General features: G+C 33.2%; 1 protein-coding gene and 1 long non-coding RNA gene across 2 annotated transcripts in view; both read left to right on the top strand.

Moving 5' to 3' along the window:
* The first annotated feature begins 2,053 nt into the window (after positions 1–2,053).
* LOC143048873 (uncharacterized) overlaps positions 2,054–19,920 on the top strand; it is a 44,191-nt gene continuing 26,324 nt past the window's right edge. Inside the window, exons 1-9 of the mRNA XM_076222741.1 lie at positions 2,054–2,083; positions 2,408–2,642; positions 3,143–3,258; positions 5,972–6,091; positions 8,835–8,903; positions 10,718–10,806; positions 14,340–14,463; positions 16,748–16,853; positions 17,948–17,988. Of these exons, the coding sequence (XP_076078856.1) occupies positions 2,054–2,083; positions 2,408–2,642; positions 3,143–3,258; positions 5,972–6,091; positions 8,835–8,903; positions 10,718–10,806; positions 14,340–14,463; positions 16,748–16,853; positions 17,948–17,988 (930 nt within the window). The remainder of the gene's footprint in view (positions 2,084–2,407; positions 2,643–3,142; positions 3,259–5,971; positions 6,092–8,834; positions 8,904–10,717; positions 10,807–14,339; positions 14,464–16,747; positions 16,854–17,947; positions 17,989–19,920) is intronic.
* LOC143049899 (uncharacterized) lies at positions 18,647–19,392 on the top strand. The gene is made up of 2 exons (XR_012970350.1): positions 18,647–18,687; positions 19,044–19,392. It is a non-coding gene; the product is annotated as an uncharacterized LOC143049899 (long non-coding RNA).

Raw genomic sequence — 19,920 nt, 5'->3', positions numbered from 1 at the left:
AACACAACTTACTGCTGACCAGTCTATCACAGAGGATGATGTTTTGTCAACACAACTTGCTGCTGACCAGTCTGTTACAGAGGATGATGTTTTGTCAACACAACTTGCTACTGTCCAGTCTGTCCTAGAGGATGATGTTTTGCCAATACAACTTGCTGCTGACCAGTCTGTCACAGAGGATGATGTTTTGCCAACACAACTTGCTGCTGACCAGTCTGTCACAGAGGATGATGTTTTGTCAACACAACTTGCTGCTGACCAGTCTGACACAGAGGATGATGTTTTGCCAATACAACTTGCTGCTGACCAGTCTGTCACAGAGGATGATGTTTTGCAAATACAACTTGCTGCTGACCAGTCTGACACAGAGGATGATATTTTGTCAACACAACTTGCTGCTGACCAGTCTGTCACAGAGGATGATGTTTTGTCAACACAACTTGCTGCTGACCAGTCTGTCACAGAGGATGATGTTTTGTCAACACAACTTGCTGCTGACCAGTCTGTCCCAGAGGATGATGTTTTGCCAATACAACTTGCTGCTGACCAGTCTGTCATAAAGGATGATGTTTTGTCAAAACAACTTGCTGCTGACCAGTCTGACACAGAGGATGATGTTTTGTCAACGCAACTTGCTGCTGACCAGTCTGACACTGAGGATGATGTTTTGTCAACACAACTTGCTGCTGACCAGTCTGTCACAGAGGATGATGTTTTGTCAACACAACTTGCTGCTGACCAGTCTGACACAGAGGATGATGTTTTGTCAACACAACTTGCTGCTGACCAGTCTGTCACAGAGGATGGTGATTTGTCAACACAACTTGCTGCTGACCAGTCTGTCACAGAGGATGATATTTTGCAAACACAACTTGCTGCTGACCAGTCTGACACAGAGGATGATGTTTTGTCAACACAACTTGCTGCTAACCAGTCTGTCCCAGAGGATGATGTTTTGCCAAAACAACTTGCTGCTGACCAGTCTGTCACAAAGGATGATGTTTTGTCAAAACAACTTGCTGCTGACCAGTCTGACACAGAGGATGATGTTTTGTCAACACAACTTGCTGCTGACCAGTCTGTCACAGAGGATGATGTTTTGTCAACACAACTTGCTGTTGACCAGTCTTACACAGAGGATGATGTTTTGTCAACACAACTTGCTGCTGACCAGTCTGTCACAGAGGATGATGTTTTGTCAACACAACTTGCTGCTCACCAGTCTGACACAGAGGATGATGTTTTGTCAACACAACTTGCTGCTGACCAGTCTGTCACAGAGGATGGTGATTTGTCAACACAACTTGCTGCTGACCAGTCTGTCACAGAGGATGGTGATTTGTCAACACAACTTGCTGCTGACCAGTCTGTCACAGAGGATGATATTTTGCCAACACAACTTGCTGCTGACCAGTCTGACACAGAGGATGATGTTTTGTCAACACAACTTGCTGCTAACCATTCAAACACAAAGGATGATGTTTTGTCAAAACAACTTGCTGCTCACCAGTCTGACACAGAGGATGATGTTTTGTCAACACAACTTGCTGCTGACCAGTCTGTCACAGAGGATGATGTTTTGTCAACACAACTTGCTGCTGACCAGTCTTACACAGAGGATGATGTTTTGTCAACACAACTTGCTGCTGACCAGTCTGTCACAGAGGATGATGTTTTGCAAACACAACTTGCTGCTGACCAGTCTGACACAGAGGATGATATTTTGTCAACACAACTTGCTGCTGACCAGTCTGTCACAGAGGATGATATTTTGTCAACACAACTTGCTGACCAGTCTATCACAGATGATGATGTTTTGTCAACACAACTTGCTGCTGACCAGTCTGTCACAGAGGATGATGTTTTGTCAACACAACTTGCTGCTGACCAGTCTGTCACAGAGGATGATATTTTGTCAACACAACTTGCTGACCAGTCTATCACAGATGATGATGTTTTGTCAACACAACTTGCTGCTGACCAGTCTGACACAGAGGATGATGTTTTGTCAACACAACTTGCTGCTGACCAGTCTGACACAGAGGATGATGTTATGTCAACACAACTTGCTACTGACCAGTCTGTCATAGAGGATGATATTTTGTCAACACAACTTGCTGCTGACCAGTCTGTCACAAAGGATGATGTTTTGTCAACACAACTTGCTTCTGTCACAGAGGATGATGTTTTGTCAACACAACTTGCTGCTGACCAGTCTGTCCCAGAGGATGATGTTTTGTCAACACAACTTGCTGCTGACCAGTCTGTCCCAGAGGATGATGTTTTGTCAACACAACTTGCTGCTGACCAGTCTGACACAGAGGATGATGTTTTGTCAACACAACTTGCTGCTGACCAGTCTGTCACAGAGGATGGTGATTTGTCAACACAACTTGCTGCTGACCAGTCTGTCACAGAGGATGAGTTTTTGCCAACACAACTTGCTGCTGACCAGTCTGTCACAGAGGATGATGTTTTGTCAACACAACTTGCTGCTGACCAGTCTGACACAGAGGATGATGTTTTGTCAACACAACATACCAGGGTATCACCCTTGAAAGATTCTTCTGCAACAACTTTAAAGATGTCATCAATGGAGGATGTCAAAAAACGAAGTCTGTCACAGGTTGATTGTGAAGAAGGTTGGTGAATTAAAATCAAAATTGTAGATGGATATTTTTTGTGCTTGTTATAGCTTTGCTCTACCTTTTGTCTATCTTCAACTTGCTTGCTACATCAATATTTTAAAATCTCAATGTCTTGGATCATTAATTATTTGTTACTCAACTTAATTGTGAAATTGTGAAAAAAAGAAGTTTCAATAATCATAGCAGCCATTACATAATAACAAAGGCATGGGGGTAAAACAAATAAGAGATACATTTAAATGTGGATTTCTTTAAAAATAATATTGAAATATTTAAAAAAGTATTATTTCATGTTGTGTAACAAATTATGCACTATTAATTGTTTTATTATCCAAATAACAAGCTTTTGATCTGATGAAGGTTTTTAATACATTTCTAGAAAAAGTTTTAGTTGCATTAAATATGTATACTAATTTCAATTTTTGACATTATTGTGAAGGATTAATTTTATCTTTTTAACTATATGCTATATGGTATATCTTTTAATTATTCAGTTCTGTCAGAGATTTGGAGATCTAAATCAAGAGATGCAAACACTATATCTAAAGTAGGACCATATTCTATCTCAATAGATGCTCTGAATACCATCCAACATTGGCTTTCAGATGAGGTAAGCAAATCTGAGGCAAAATAGTTTTAAAAATTAGATAATACTCTGTACTTGCATTTTTTTTAAAAGAAATATGCTTTTTGAAGAAGTACAGTGTTATTTTTCTCATGAACTACAAGTCACATATGGAGCCCCGCTAGGGACATGCAAAGAAAAAAAATATATTGTGCGCACTGCGCACAAAATAATATAGTGTGAACACAAAATAATATATTGTGCGCACAATTTAAATATATTGTGCGCACAACTTAAACATATTGTGCGCACAACATAATATAGTGTGCGTTAAATTCTTTGACTTTACACAATGTGTCCTTTTTAAAGTGACAGAATGGAAAAATGCATAAGGTTTTCTTTTGAAATGGGGCTAGCTAGATACATGAAAATACTCTTGCAAAAAATCATCAGTGCATTCGTATCGACTCCTGACATGAATACTGAATAAATTACGTTTATTTCAGATTAATATTACACCATACAAGCATTCCGTACACCAAATATATCCAGCTAAATGCTTATAGTATCCGAGAAATACACCAAAAACAAAAAATTACTTTGCTGGACCACTTTACCCTGAAAATGAGGTCAAGGTCAAATGATACCTGTCAAGTTGACATTTAGACATTAAAATCGTTTCATACAACCAAATATAGAAGAACTATTGCATTTGGTATCTGAGATTATGTCTAAACCACGAACATTTAACTTTGTTGAATGATCAGTAAAATGAGTCAAGTGAAAACTGTTTTCCTAATTTTGGACGCACACCACATCATATTGTGCGCACAATATGTTTAAGTTGTGCGCACAATATATATTTAAATTGTGCGCACAATATATTTAAATTGTGCGCACAATATATTTAAATTGTGCGCACAATATATTTAAATTGTGCGCACAATATATTATTTTGTCCCTAGCGGGGCTCCGTACATTTCTTGATAAATGTAAATCTCAACTTAAACTTTATAAAAGAAAAGTTAAGAACTTAAGAAAATGTTCTAAGTTTTGTTATTAGAGTTATAATTATAATCAAAACAGAGTGATATAACATGTTAAATAATGCATTTTAAAAAAAATACAGTTCAACACAGATAACATTCTTAATTTATGCAGTCAATAAACCAAGTTAAAATTCAGTTTTTAGGTAAGAAAATTATTAGCTCACCTGGCCCATAGGGCCAAGTGAGCTTTTCTCATCACTTGGCATCCATGGTTGGGCGTCCTGCATCCATCATCTGCTAACTTTTACAAAAAATCTTCAATTCTAAAACTACTGGGCTAAATTTGACAAAACAAAGCCACAATCATTATTAGGGTATCTATTTGAAAAATGTGTCTGGAGATCCGGCCAACCAACCAAGATGGCAGCCATAGATAAAATAGAAAATGAAGATTTTGGCTTATAACTCTAAAACCAAAGCATTTACAGCAAATCTGACACGGGGTAAAATTGTTTATCAGGTCAAGACTTGTCTGCCCTGAAATTTTCAGATGAATTGGAGAACCTGTTGTTGGGTTGCAGCCCATAAATTGGTAATTTTAAGGAAATTTTGCCTATTTTAGCTCACCTGGCTCATAGGGCCAAGCAAATTTTCTCATTATTTGGCGTCTGTCATCCGTCTTCTTCCATCGTCCTCAACTTTTACAAAAATCTTCTCCTCTAAAACTACTGGCATCATAGCTAAAAATAGAACAATGCCCAGGGTAAAATGTAGATTTTGGCTTATATCTGAAACCAAACCAGAGCAAATCTGACATGAGATAAATGTGTTTATCAGATGAAGATCCATCTTCCCTGAAATTTACAGATGAATCAGACAACCTGTTGTTAGGTTGCTGCCCCTGAATTGGAAATTTTAGGGATATTTTGCGGTTTTTGGTTATTATCTTGAATATTATTATAGATAGAGATAAACTGTAAACAGCAATAATGCTCAGCAAAGTAAGATCTACAAATAAGTCAACACGACCAAATCTCCCTTAAGGAGATATTGCCCTTTATAGTCAATTTTTAACAATTTTTCATTAATATTTGTAATCTTTTACAAAAATATTCTCCCCTGAAACTACTGAGACAAATTTAACCAAACTTGTCCACAATTATCTAAAAGGGTATCTTGTTTTAAAATTGTGTCCGATAACCCCGCCTGTGAAACCAAGATGGCCAACATGGCTAAAATAAGGACATGGTAAAATGCAGTTTTTGGCTTATATCTTGCAGTAAGAGCAAATCTTACAAGATAAGATTGTTTTTATGTCCAAATCTATCTACCATGAAATATTCAGCTCATTCAGGCAACCTGTTGTTGCGTTCCTGCCCCTGAATTGGTCATTTTAAGAAAATTTTGCAGCTGTTGGTTATTATCTTGAGTATTATTATAGATAAAGATAAACTGTTAATAGCACTAATGTACAGCAAAGTAATTCCTAATAATAAGTCGGCATTACCAATACGGTTAATTGGCCCTTTAAGCCCTGGTCACAACGAACCCAAAATACATTTATGCAGGGCCACAACATAAAATTTTGTCTAATCGCAGGTCATCTGCAATCATGGTACAACAGTTGCTCGATATTTTGAGCATCGTGCCACTGTTGTGTGTTGTGAGACGAAAATTGAACATCACCTTTTTTGCATAATTCCTGCAAGTAATTAGATTTCTACACCATGCTTGTTTATCTATTTATAACTTTTTATTTTTTGTTTTAGGTGATGAATGCCTACTTGTATATGTTGTCTGAAAATTTCCCCCAGGTCTGCCATATCAACAGTGTGCTTATGACAGCTGTATTTAATGATCAGCCACAAATTCATTCATTATTACATCAGGTATTTTTTTTTAAGGCATGATCATATGGTTTATTTAATTACTATATATACTTTTGAAAATTTCCAAAAGTAGTATGTTTTCAAAGGCCTGATACACCCCTAGTTGCTGAAAAATCTAAAATCTTGTATCAGATGACATAATTTTTGTAAAATTGTTGCATAAAAGGTTAATAATGATAATTATGATAAATTTATCATTGTAAATATACTAAACCGCAAAAGAAACTTTGTATTTGTCGAAAGCCTAAATTTTCAAATGAATATTTAAAAATAAAAAAAAAAAAAAACAATTTCATATGTATTAAAAAAAAAATATCTATCTATTTTTTTGTTTAGGTAAATTCTCTTCAATTGATGCTAAGATTATGTTGAAATTTCCTTTATGGCTGGCTGTGTTCATTAATTTGGTTGTTCTAATAGTTGTCTCTTTAGGTCCTTGTACACGTTTCACAGTCACATTTCATGATTATGAGATGCAAGTTGTCCATGCCTCTATAAGGGTATTTTAGAGGTGCTAAGTTTTCGTGTCATCATTATCTGTTTGATGCAGTACTGATGCCATGACTTAACCCACCATAAAGAGAACAGCTAATAGGACATTTGAATGCTGGACAGCGACCTCAAGTCGTTGCATATGCATTTAACTGCAATGTAGGCACCATCCAACGTCTACATGAACACCACAATTCAACAAACAGTACAAATGACCGTCCACGTATTCAACACTAATGGCAGACCTGAATTAAATAAATCTTGGATATGATAGTGGAAAACTATTAATGAACTAAAATAATGCGGATTTGTTAAATAACAAGGGTATTTATACGCCCATTCAATTAAAAATGCATTAATTTTTCCATTATGTTTGCCTCAAATTACTGTGACATTTCTTTTGCAGTTTAGTATATAATGGAATTTGAAGAGACTTTTGTACAAGTGATATAGGTTTAGCACTATAAAACCAGGTTCAATCCCCCATTTTCTACATTTTAAAATGCCTGTTTCAAGTCAGGAATATGTCTCAGAATATTTTTTTTATATATACCTTAATATAACACAAGGTACTTTACTAAATTTTTTGAAAAATGACACCCAGTCCCGAATTCCCGTTATTTTTCGATTTCTCGGTTGTCAAACCTACTTAAACTTAATATGCCGTAAATCTAAATTGATTTATCTACACAATGGTATATGACACGAGTATCATTGTTGTCGGGATCATTAGTAGCAGGTCTCAGAAGTCGGTCAACGGGATTTTTTTTGCATTCGTCTCAAACTTTGGCAACACCCAGCCCACAGTGATTGAATTATTATAAAAATTATTAAAATAAAAACTGTCAGCTTCCCTCTGACTATAAATTATTATCTTTATTGTAAATTCTTTACAGAGTATGTCAAACAAACCCAAATAAGTGTTTTTTGAGGTCTGTCGAATGTGTCAGGAGTTTCTAATTTTAGAACTCAGATTTTTCCCATTTTATTGACATCATTCAGACTCTCTCTGGACTTTACATAAGATATTGAGATAACTCCAAAAGGTTTGAAAAGCGAGAAATTTTGAAGTATCATGAAAAGATGTATTTAGCTAATGATGCTATTTGTTCATGGTATGTATATTTCTAATATAAACATTTTATTTTTATTTTGAGTAGGGAAAACAAAACAAAAACATATGTCAATCCTTATTTGAATGGTAAATTGACATTTTTAAAATCCTAAACTTGCAGAACCCCTTGTATTTTCGAAAATATTCATCAATAGTCAATTTTTGTAATAGTTCGTCATTTGAAAAATGACCATCTGCTATACCGGAACAGGAATGGACAGTAATCCCACCTATATTCAAGGAAGCCACTCCCGTTGTTCCTGTGACTGCCGACCATTCCCCCCCCCCTTTTTTTAGTTCTTGTTCTATAGTACAGACCAAATGGCTCTTCCCCGTTCCACTTTGCCCCAAAAGCAAAATTTTATGACCATTTTTTACCTCATTCAATGCTATAAGCTGTTTGACATTCATTTTGTTATGAAACACACGTGTACACAACGCCACTAATGTAGAGTTATAAATTGACCAAAATTTCCCACATTTATTTTTAGCCAGACGATTGACCAATGAGAAACCAGTATAAAATTACATGTGGACTGAGTGTTGCCAAAGTTTGAGACGAATGCAAAAAAAATCCCGTTGACCAACTTCTGAGACCTGCTACTAATGATCCCGACAACAATGATACTCGTGTCATATACCATTGTGTAGATAAATCAATTTAGATTTACGGCATATTAAGTTTAAGTAGGTTTGACAACCGAGAAATCGAAAAATAACGGGAATTCGGGACTGGGTGTCATTTTTCAAAAAATTTAGTTAAGTACCTTGTGTTATATTAAGGTATATAGGAAATTTTTTTCTGAGACAAGTGCCTGTGAATATGACAGTTGTCCATTTGTTTTTGATGTGTTTTGTCATTCGATTTTGTTATGTGATAATGGACTTTCCGATTTTATTTTCCTCAGAGTTTAGTATTTTATTGATATATCTTTTTAATGAGGTAAACACAGTTAATTTTTCAACAAACTATTTTTCCTTAAGGCCTTCACATACATATAACCATACAAGCATTTACTTTTAACAAAAATAGTAGACACACCTTTTCAAGTTACAGTCTCTATGCCTTTTGATGAGTAAATAATGGACAGTTATTGTTCTGGTTTTCTGTAAATTCTTGTTTTTTGCATCTTACAGTATGACTTCAAGGAGTTTGATACAATAATTGGTGCTGTTCATGAGAATGATAACCACTGGACACTTATGGTATGTACATAATATATAAAAGGAGATCTGGTATGAATGCATGGAGACAACTATCCACCAGAGTTCAAATAACAAATTGGTCTCCTTACATTGTGAAAAAAATACATACCATATAGCCAGCTATAAAAGATTTCCCCTGTGAGCGCTAAAAACACAGATATTGGGACCGGTGACAGATAAGATGTTAAACTGTAAATGCTGCCAAGATTTTGCGATTTTTTCTTAATAAGATATATTCAGTTTTCCACACTTTTTTTTCATGCTTGATGATATTGATTTGATATTTGGTTTATTGTTTAATCATGACAAGTAACAGATAAAGTTGGTATTTTGTTCCAATCTGAAAATTCAGTTTTTGATTGTTAATGGTTTTAAGAAATGGAAGAATTTGATTTATGGTCCTTCCCTATGCCTACATTACCCTACTCATTTGCTCTGTAATTATTGTACAAAGTGAGGAGAAGTTATCAGCTTGCTCAAGTCTAAGGGAGGGGAAATAGACCAGTAGTAGACAATAAACAGATATTTGGGTTTTTCTTCATATAGATATCATAAAATTTCAGCTGCTGGACACAATGTAAATCTCTTAAGCTTGATCTGTGCTCACTTACCAAAAAGTTTAAACTGTGGCTCACAGCTGATATGTTGTGATATATAAATGTGTAGAAAACCCAATAATTTATATCTATCGGACATTTAAAGACCTCTCTCATCTTCAGTGTAAACAATGAATTATACTTATATATACACAACTATTGATTGATTAATATTTTAATTGAGGTCTGAAGCAAGGTCAAATCTGAATCAAGTAATCTATTAACAAAAGGTTAAATTTAATCACAACATAGGCAACAGAATATAACCTAGGGTTAGATATTAACAAAGGGTTATGGCATTTAATCCTTGCCTTGAATTTAACCAAGAGACAAACAACCTGGTATAGTTGTTTAATAATGGCTCTTACCATACCTCCTCTATAAATCCCTTTAAAGGCTTTCTTAAGGAAATGCTCCTTTTGGCACCACAAGCCAAAATTATCCTTTTCGCTCTACAGTGCACATGCTGATGGCGAAATTATCCTCGAGGATACATAAATTTCTATATTTAGACTGTCACATTGTAAATATATCAAACGAGCCTCTTGTACACTTGATTCATAAATAATATAATTAAATACATTTGGTATATTTATATTCTGGCCCGAGAACACAATCATTTCGTAGTGCATTTCTTTTAGACAATAAATTCAAATTAAAAAAATTGCACCTGCTCTTTCTCAAAAAGATTTTTACAGTGTAGTGTACTTCCAGTGAAACAAGTAATTTCAAAATTATAGAAACTTCTACCAGCTCTAAACTCAAAATATTGACAATTCTGTGTTAAGGGGGTGTAAAATTCAGTTTGACAGCTTCAGACGTGATAAAATTTGACCTTTTTGAACTGAACCAAATCACTACTTAACATAAAGATTCAGCACCCAAATTTTTTTAACATGTAAATACATCCCCCTACTTAATATTTCATGCATTTAATATCAAGAAATAAATTGGGAAAGTGTATCAAATAAAACATGCAAGTTATACACTGTTTACACTAGGGACTATATTCGTAGACAACGAAAACCAAAGGACTATAACTGTGTCCTTGGACCTTCTGCTTAAATATGGCGTCAAATACAATGTTTTTTCAAAGAATGTTGTGAGAAAAATACTTGTTACAAACAAAATGGAGGATTTGAAAACAATTGGTTGTATAAGGATGATAATTTTTTTTTATGATTATTTGTGTCTTAACTCTGTCTGATTTAATTTTAGGTTATTCTACTACAACAACAAATTATCTTGTATTTCAATCCAATGGGTGAGCTGTTTCTCTCAGAACAAAAACTTCTTCAGAATTGGTTGTAAGTTAAAATTTTAGAATAGTACATGTGAAGAATGAGGAAAAAAATTACATCTTTTGTAAAACTATGAGGCAGTAATGATTTAAAATTTTAGGGGATTAATATTTTTCAGTTAACAAGCATGGTGACATTTGTAATTTAAATTGATCTCTGATATATTATATTTGATTCTGGTAGCCCAATAATGAAAATTTTTCACCTTTTGAACAACATAGTTTAAAAGTTAACTGAACTGCTAATTTTAAGACCATCTCAAAAGATTCTATCATATTAATTATTGAAATCTTATATTCATTTTCTTTGAACTTTTGAAATTCCTTTTTTTGGTTCTACTTTATACATAGTTGTGGAAGCATTTTGTTAAATCACTATAGTTGATACAGTTTTCATTTTTTCCCCCTTGAAACTAACAAATATTATGAAACATTGCTGCATTAACAACTTTGAAGACTGCCGGTAATCAATTATCGTATCAAATGTTCTTTTTATTGAGTCATACTTTTAGATAACATTTATTTACATTAGATGTATGTATTATTATTATACATTATTTTGATTGGCTAACAGCAAGCTCGCGTCATTCTTCATTTCAAAATGAATTGCATGAATTTAAACATACATATAACGATACATGTTTTCACAATTAAGTTCACAGGTATGTAAAAGAAAAACTTGATAGTAGTTGCCCCAATTTTTTAATAATCCAATCTTTCATTTGCGCCACAAGGTTAAATTTCAAGTGCGCCAAAATATAAAAACTTCATTTGCGCCATTTCACAGGCAATACAGGTAACATAACGAAAAAGTTAAATATTCATTGTTGTATTGTGAATAAAAATTGTTTCTTCAGTATTTCTCCTGTACTCATTTCTAATACAAAACTGAGGTTAAAAATTATAAAGTCAATTAGTGTTCACATGTATGAGGTGTATAGATGGACATTATCAGTTCAAAGACAGAGGAAAGAAGTCTGTATGTTTTGTGGTCACACATACGGTTAATAGCTTATATATATGCATCATATAAAAAATCGTTGAGATAACTTCTAAATTTCTAAAGCCAGAATAACAACTGAGATGGACAGAATTATAACTTTACTATACTGTATAATTCTTAGAACTGTGTCACAAATTAACATTCTTTTCAATATGTTCAAAGTAACTGTGTTTTAATGAAGTTTCAACAAACATGTACCTTGTATGGTTTCATAATATTAGTTCCAAAAGGAACATATATTCTGGAATATTATTTCCACAGGAATGAATATTACAGTATATACTGCAGCTGTGCTGTTTGAGCAGTCAAATTGTATTGACTGTATATTTATATGTGATATACAGTCACTGACCGTATATCACCTTGTTTATGACGTTGACAATGCTTTTCCGTACAGTTTTATTTATGACGTCAATAAAACATACAGGTTCACGCAATTTTACATTGTCCTCTCACAATTAAAGAATGACGGTTTTTACCTAAATACTTCATTTTGACCACAAGCAAAGTTAAAGAGGATATATGAACCACATTTTAAGTCTATCCGTCCGTCAGTCCCCACTTGTTTGCGGCCCATGTCAAATTAAATCGGGTAACTCATACATGTATACAGTTCATCCAAAAACCAATGATTTCAAATATAAAATGCATTGCCTTGAACTATAGAACTGATGTTAAACACACTAAGTTCAGAGATGTATTATGGGATGGCATGTGGTTCTTCATAAACTAAATCAGTTCATTTTGACATTGGCATTGACATTTGAGCCGTCAAGTTTTCAAACATTGTTTGATTCGTCTTTGTCTGGTTTGTGTCCGGTCCATATCTTTTGAACCGTTGGATATTTCAGTTATTTTTTTTTTTTATATGGATCCAACCATAATGGAATCCTTTCCGCGACATATATATATATATAGCTGCAACACTAAGGTTTACCAAACTTCAGATACAGAAGTCGGTTTCACAAAAAAACTTAAGACAAGATTAATCGTAAGTAAACTGAACTATTCATGACTTACGACCAGCTTTAGTCGAAAGATTTGTTGTGAAACTGACCCCAGATGCAAAATTAGAATGCGGTGAATTAACTAAAGTTAGGTCCCAAGATGACCTTTATTTGACAATTGGGATTGTATACTTTAATTTCTTAACTTGTTTTTTTATTAGGACTGCATTTATTTTCACTCACGTTTGTGCAGTCAAAAGGTTTGCAGTTAAAAATGCAAGTATTAATGTCTTACAGTGACTTGACTGTAAGTGTTGCTATCCACCAATTGCAACTTATTCAAAATTCTGACCAAATTGCAATTTGTTTTATAAAATCAAATTGTTCAACTGGTCAGAAATTTGAACTAACTGCAGTAGAAAACCACAGTCAAGTAGTGAAAGTGCAAGGTGATAAAATAAAACATACTTACAATCCTATAAGACTTTAACTCCACTTTAATGATGTTATGACAAAATCTGTTTATCAGTTTGTATAAGTATATTATAGTGATTTCCATGCTGAAGGAACTGTTATTATTTTGAATTGCTATAAAAATGTCCAAACTAAGCTTTCATATAGTTTTTCTTTCTAAACATGTTCTATATTCATAAGAATGAGGTGCATTAAAGTCACTAAGCGTCTTTTCTGAAAATGTCACTCGCCTAACAGTTATAAGAGTTGCAGTATATAAAGAATAATCAAACATTGTCTCGAAATATCAATCTGTTATTTGTACTCGGCTCGAAACAGGTAGAAAGCTCGGCACAGCCTCGCTTTCTACCTGTTTCTAAGCCTTGTACAAATAAAATTGATATTTCGAGACAATGTATGGTTATTCTATATATATGTTCCTAACGTAATTATAGATTATCGTTGATCATCTCAACGAGCTTGATTTTTTCGCTTGAGCTGGTACAGCGAAAGTGAGAAAAGCAATCGAGTTGAGATGACCAATGATAATCTGTTTATCGCTATTTTACCTTTGGCGACGTTGTCAATTTCATGTCAATTTCGTTAGCAACGCCACGTGGTCTCCTTAGTTTCTAGCGATAATTTTTCCATCTCAAGCGAGAAGCATGATATGAAAATTATCACAAAAAAAGATCAAAAGGAAAATGCACAAAATAGCGATAATAAATGGTATAGAATATTTATTGGTAATTTCACTTTTTTCTTATTGGAGCAAATGAAATATGGTTTGTGGTGCAAATGAAATGCCAATTGGCGCAAAAGCTAAGCACTGGTTTTCATGAACATTGCGAAAAAATGTAGTTATAAGTATTGAAAACTTCTTTTTGTAATTTCATCATTATTCATAGGGTTTTAAAAGTGTTGACCGTGTACACATTTTAAGAATGAAGTGCTTCCATATGCTTCATACCAAATGAACTTCAGTCAACACTTTTACACCCTAATGAATTTACAAAAAAAAAGAATTTAAGAAAGATAATTTATACAATTTATTTTAGTACATACTGTAATTAAAATTATAAAGAAAGTTGAAGTTGAAAAGAAGTAATTTGAATGTTAATTTTTTATATTTTCCAGTTTTTTTTTAAAAGAGAGGTCTAAACTAGGTTTAGTGGACATTGCTACCACACAATGGAATATAGGCAGTCTCCTCCATTCTAAACAAGAGGATGACATATCGTGTGGCTTGTACGTTCTGAAAGTAAGTTTTATGTTTAAATTTGGATGAATTTTTTTTTTTTGATTAAACAACATGTCTACCTAATTCTCTCTAAAATTATTAGATCATATAATTTGAGATTCAATGGTCACAGCTATGTCCAATTGAGAATCAAATGAAACTTAACCACAGTGTCATCTGCTATTGGTCAATTTATTGTCAGTATGAACAGATTGAGAAAATATTATTGATATTGAAAATATTAAACATCACATGCAGTTTATTTTAATTTAAAACATGTATTTAGAAGATGATTTTTTAATGGGGTTAAATGATATCAGAGTGATAGATTTTTCTAAGCAGAATTAATGGTCCTGTGAATTAAAACTACACAGAGAACAATAGCTTTTGTATCTATTGAATGGGACAAAAGTTTAAATAGAGTGAAAATTAGAAGATTAATCCGTGGAAAAGTTTTATTTGGTTTGCAATAAAATTCTACAAAGTAGGACCCATTTTCATGATTGAAAATAGTGCATGCTTATATAAAATGAAAAACCAAGTTCAACAGCTTTGTCCTAAACCTGTGTTTATTCTGTTTATACTTCTAAGCAAGAATCGTTTAACATGTCTTTACTGATCTCTGATTAGTGTAAAACAGATGATTTCATTTGCACAGCATTTTTTCAGCGTTTGGTTCGAGCCCCAAAAGAGAAAGCATCCAAGTATTTGCAACATAGTCCCTTAATAGAATAAGGAGCAATATATAGGAAAGATTCGGGTGTCAATTAATAGCTCATTGCAAAAACAATTTCTATTAGGGGACAACTTATTATTTATTTGAATCTGTAAACACTTGAATTCCTGCTTTACTAAAATCAAAATGATTTTAATTTCCCATTCTAGTGCAAAAACTTGAATATGTAAAATTTAATGTTCAAACTATAATAGTTTTAAAATAGATATCTTGATCACAAAATGTGAAGCATATAGGATAAAGATCGGGTAACCATCACAGGAACTTTATGGTATCGTTTATCTTGTACCATTGTAAAAAATTCCAGGTGGTATATCTCCCTACTTATCTATAATACCAGATTTCTACATTTTACAGGTTTTTGTCATAACTGAACTGTTCTATCTCCAAAATCAAATTGAATTATAATTGACACAGGAAGTTTAGAGAAAAATAGTCTTACATGGTGGTCAGTTAACCTCTTAAATCGGGGAAAAGCTGGAAAGAAAGCAAAAAAGTGAGGTGTTCAATCAACTACTCTTACAGCTTTCAACTCAGATAACTGAAATTTCATAGAAAGATTTTACACATATTGGGATAAATTTAACAAGCCATTGTCAACCATATATTTTATTAAGCAATAGAATTTATATATAAGGAACAATGAATTATTGTGCTTTTCTAGAAATTGGAAAATACAGAATAAAAATCATTGTTAAAACTACATTATTACTGTCAAAAGTCTGAGATTTATTATAGTTTTTACCAGGATTTTGAAAAAATAATTCTTACTTAAATCGAATGAAAGTGTAAATGACCCTGTCAATTTTTTAAAGAAAGCACATCAAGTTATCCAGCTTAAATAAATATTAGGTATAAGTGCCAATGAGAAATAAAGGCAACAGTAGTATACCGCTGTTCAAAACTCATAAATCCATGGACAAAAAACAAAATCGGGTAACAAACTAAAACTGAGGGAAAGGCATTTAATATAAGAGGAGAACAAAGACACAACATTTAAATGTAAAACACACACACAGAAACGGACTAAGCCTTAGACAAAATCCTATGAGAATAACAAATATAACATCAAAACCAAATACATGAATTTGGGATAGAAAAGTACCGTGACACGTCTTATAGTAATGTGAATTCACACTAAAATAAAAAGAGAAAACAAACGTCACAACGGAAACACAACATTAAAATGTAACACAACGAACTATATTATAACAATGGCCATCTTAGTTGCAATTTGTAATGATAAAAAGGTGGTAAGTGAAATTGTAAAATAATGGCTCTAGGTTTTTAACATCTTTTTCCAAGTGCCTTCCCTTAGTACCATAAAAAAAAATGTGGTATGATTGTCAATGGGACAACTCTCCACAAGAGGCTCAAATGACACAGATATTAAAAACTATTGGTCACGGTAAGGCCCTTCGACAATTATCAAAGCCAATACCACATAATCAGCTATAAAAGGCCCTAAAATGACAATGTAAAGCAATTCAAACAAGACAACTAACATCCTTATTTATATAAAGTATGTATGTTTTAAAGGAACAGCTCTAAACATGACTTTTATTTCAGATGGCTGAAAATGTTTTGTCTGGAACAACGCTAGAATTTGATATGTCTCAAAAAGATTTGAATGACTTCAGAATGTATGTGGGAAAATGTCTCCTGACTGGAAAAGGTATATTGTAATACAAATAATCAGAAATGTTGCTATCAAATGGCATAGAAATTCATAAAAGTACAGTTGTTATTGTCATTATCAATCTCATTTTATAGATTAGTGATTTAGGTAAAATTAAGTTTTTTATTGTCCAGTTTCTATCTTAAAGGACAAAGTAAGATAAGTCCTGTTTTTGGCCCCTCTATTTTCTCATTTTTCAAATTTTGTTTGAAAACAGGCCTTATTGTACCTTGTTCTTTCTTAGGCAGTTGGTCTATCAACTATATTTGGTTCAAAAGTCAGTGCTGTGTCAAATATTCAATTACAATCCAAATTCAGAACTTCTTTAAGCTTAAGTATGGTGTCCATACATGTTTCTCGTTTCTCTGTTGTTTTTTTTTATAGATTAGACCATTGGTTTTTCCGTTTGAATGGTTAGTAATTTTTGGGCCCTTTATAGCTTCTTGTTCGGTTTGAGCTAAGGCTCCGTTTTGAAGGCCGTACATTGACCTCTAATGGTTTACTTTTTTTTAAATTGTTATTTGGATGGAGAGTTGTCTCATTGGCACTCACACCACATCTTCCTATATCTATTAGGCACTGTTGATCTTTTTTTTTTTAAATAACTTGACTAATAGGAGATGGCTCTGTGGAAATGTTTCAAGTGGTGTGCAATAATAATTTTCATTAAATACATACATTTTTTATGCCCAATATTAATGGCTATTTATGAGCATAATGTTTTCTTGTCTGTATGTCCGTTTGTTTGTCTGTTCATTCGTATGCCCGCTTTAGTTTAAAGTTTTTGGACAATGTAGTTCTTGATGAGTTGAAGTTCAATCAACTTGAAACTTAGTACACATGTTCCTTGTGATATGATCTTTCTAATTTCACTGCCAAATTAGAGTTGTGACCCCAATTTTAGGTCTACTTAACATAGAAAATGATAGGTTGATTTGGGCATCTGTGTTCAAATGGACACATTCTTGTTCTCTTAGATTTAATGAGAATTAATTTTTTTATGATCATAAAGTAGGCAAGACATTTCATTTCAGCCTGGGCACTCTCGATTTTAATGTTTTGAAAATAAAACAAAAATATTTGTTTTGTAGTTTCATCATTTCAAGAAGATATAACATCTATAGATTCGTCTGTGAGTATTAAAGAATTTAGAATATGAAACAAGTGTAGTTAAAGCATAATAAGTAGACAAATCTTGAAATATGTATATTCAAAGTTGTAAACAATTTATTTGCTAGTGGTTAGATTCTATTTTATCTTTTGCTTGGTTAGTTATGACATTTTTATATCACAGGATACTTGCCCAAATTTTTATATGCCCGTCAAAATTTTGATGGGACGTATTATGGTATACAAATGTTTGGCATCCGTCCGTCTATCAGTCTGTCCGGCGTAAACATGTTGCACTGCAACTTGAGAACGATTTATCCAAATTTTATGAAACTTGATGTACTTGTTTCTTATGATGATCAAATGATCTGTATACTTTTTGGTGAAAATAAGATGAACACTTTTTGAGTTACAGGACTTTGTAACTAAAACAGGGATGTGTTTTTTTCACATGTTGCACCATACATGTCAAGTGACATGATATTCGAGTGTAATACACGCTTTTTCAACGGTTTACATGCAAGGATTTTGTCACATGGCGTGTACACGCTTTTCACCACTTTACACGCAATTACACGCTTTTTCGTTCTTTTCATTTTATGGTCGTTAGTGATATTGCTATTCTCGGGTTTTTTCCTTATTCGGCGATAAATACCGAAAAATTCGAAGTAATTGTTTTGCTGCCACATTGTTTATTTTTCTATATGACAAACAGTAAAAGGTAAGTAGTTTGTGATTAGTTTTAACAATTTTGTGACTTTCTTTCAAATTCACTTTATAGTGGAAATGTGCACAGAAAGAGGTCACTTTCAGGGCCTCCTGTACCATCGTCTAAAGTGCCGATTGTTAAGCCAAAACGATGTGTACGGCAAGGTACAAGATTTATAAATTATATTTTTGAGTTCGAGTTTAAATGATCAAGTGACAAGTAACGCATAATTTGTGCATTCTATGTTGCAATGATAAAAAAACAATACATGTGAGAGGAGATATACAATGTAGCTATTTGAATAAGCATTTAACATGTTTATCTAATGGAAATCAAATTTATAAAATATTTTTCTCTTTCAATTTCAGTTTCAAATCTAGCCAAAACGGCAACAGATTTCTACAGGCCATGGGGATAAAAATATCACAGAACTGTTGGATCAGCTCTCATAGTACCCGCTTTCTTCTGATGAACTACTCAGTTTTAACTAGGCAATAGCAGTGGGAGCAATGGCAGAGATAATAGATGACATTTTCATTGCCAAAAAAAACCCCAACATTATGACATTCTTTCAAATCTTGATGAAGCTAATATCAATTCCTACTGTGGGAGAGCCTTTTCAATTATAAAGAAATTGACACTGGATTCTGATCAGAACTTGACTATGTTACATTTGTATTGTGTGCTGTTATCGAATAAATGCAACTAAACTTGAAACTGGCAGTTGTTTTGAATATGTGCCTAGTGGTGGTGCTTTAAAAGCAACATAACAGACCAGTGTTTAATACAATAAAAGTTCACAGTAGAATATATATTGTTTTTTATATTCACAACATTACCACATTCATATTAACAAGTCCGCATCTACGTCATGCGTTTTCACACGCTTTTTGACATATGTCATGTCATGACATGATTTCCCATTGTCAGAGGTTGACATGTATGTGTTGCACCTTATCTCAGACACGATTTATGATTATGGCTTAAAACTTTACACACTTTCTTAGTTATAATAATCTTAAAATCTGAATTTTTTGGTGATGATTAAATTTTCATTTTTGAGTTATTGAGTATTTTGTAAAAGAGGGGGAGGGGGTTTACACATGATGTGCTGTATCTCAAAAATGATTTATGATTATTGCTTTAAACTTTACACACTTCTTTGTTATATTAATCTAAAGATCTGTATACTTTTGGTTTTAATTCAAAATGTTATTTTAATTATATATTGTTTTTTTGTAAAAA

The sequence above is a fragment of the Mytilus galloprovincialis genome, chromosome 10, assembly GCF_965363235.1.
Source record: "Mytilus galloprovincialis chromosome 10, xbMytGall1.hap1.1, whole genome shotgun sequence".
Classification (NCBI taxonomy): domain Eukaryota; kingdom Metazoa; phylum Mollusca; class Bivalvia; order Mytilida; family Mytilidae; genus Mytilus; species Mytilus galloprovincialis.
The sequence above is the reverse complement of the archived record's forward strand: the minus strand, read 5'-3'. Positions and strand labels throughout refer to the sequence as shown.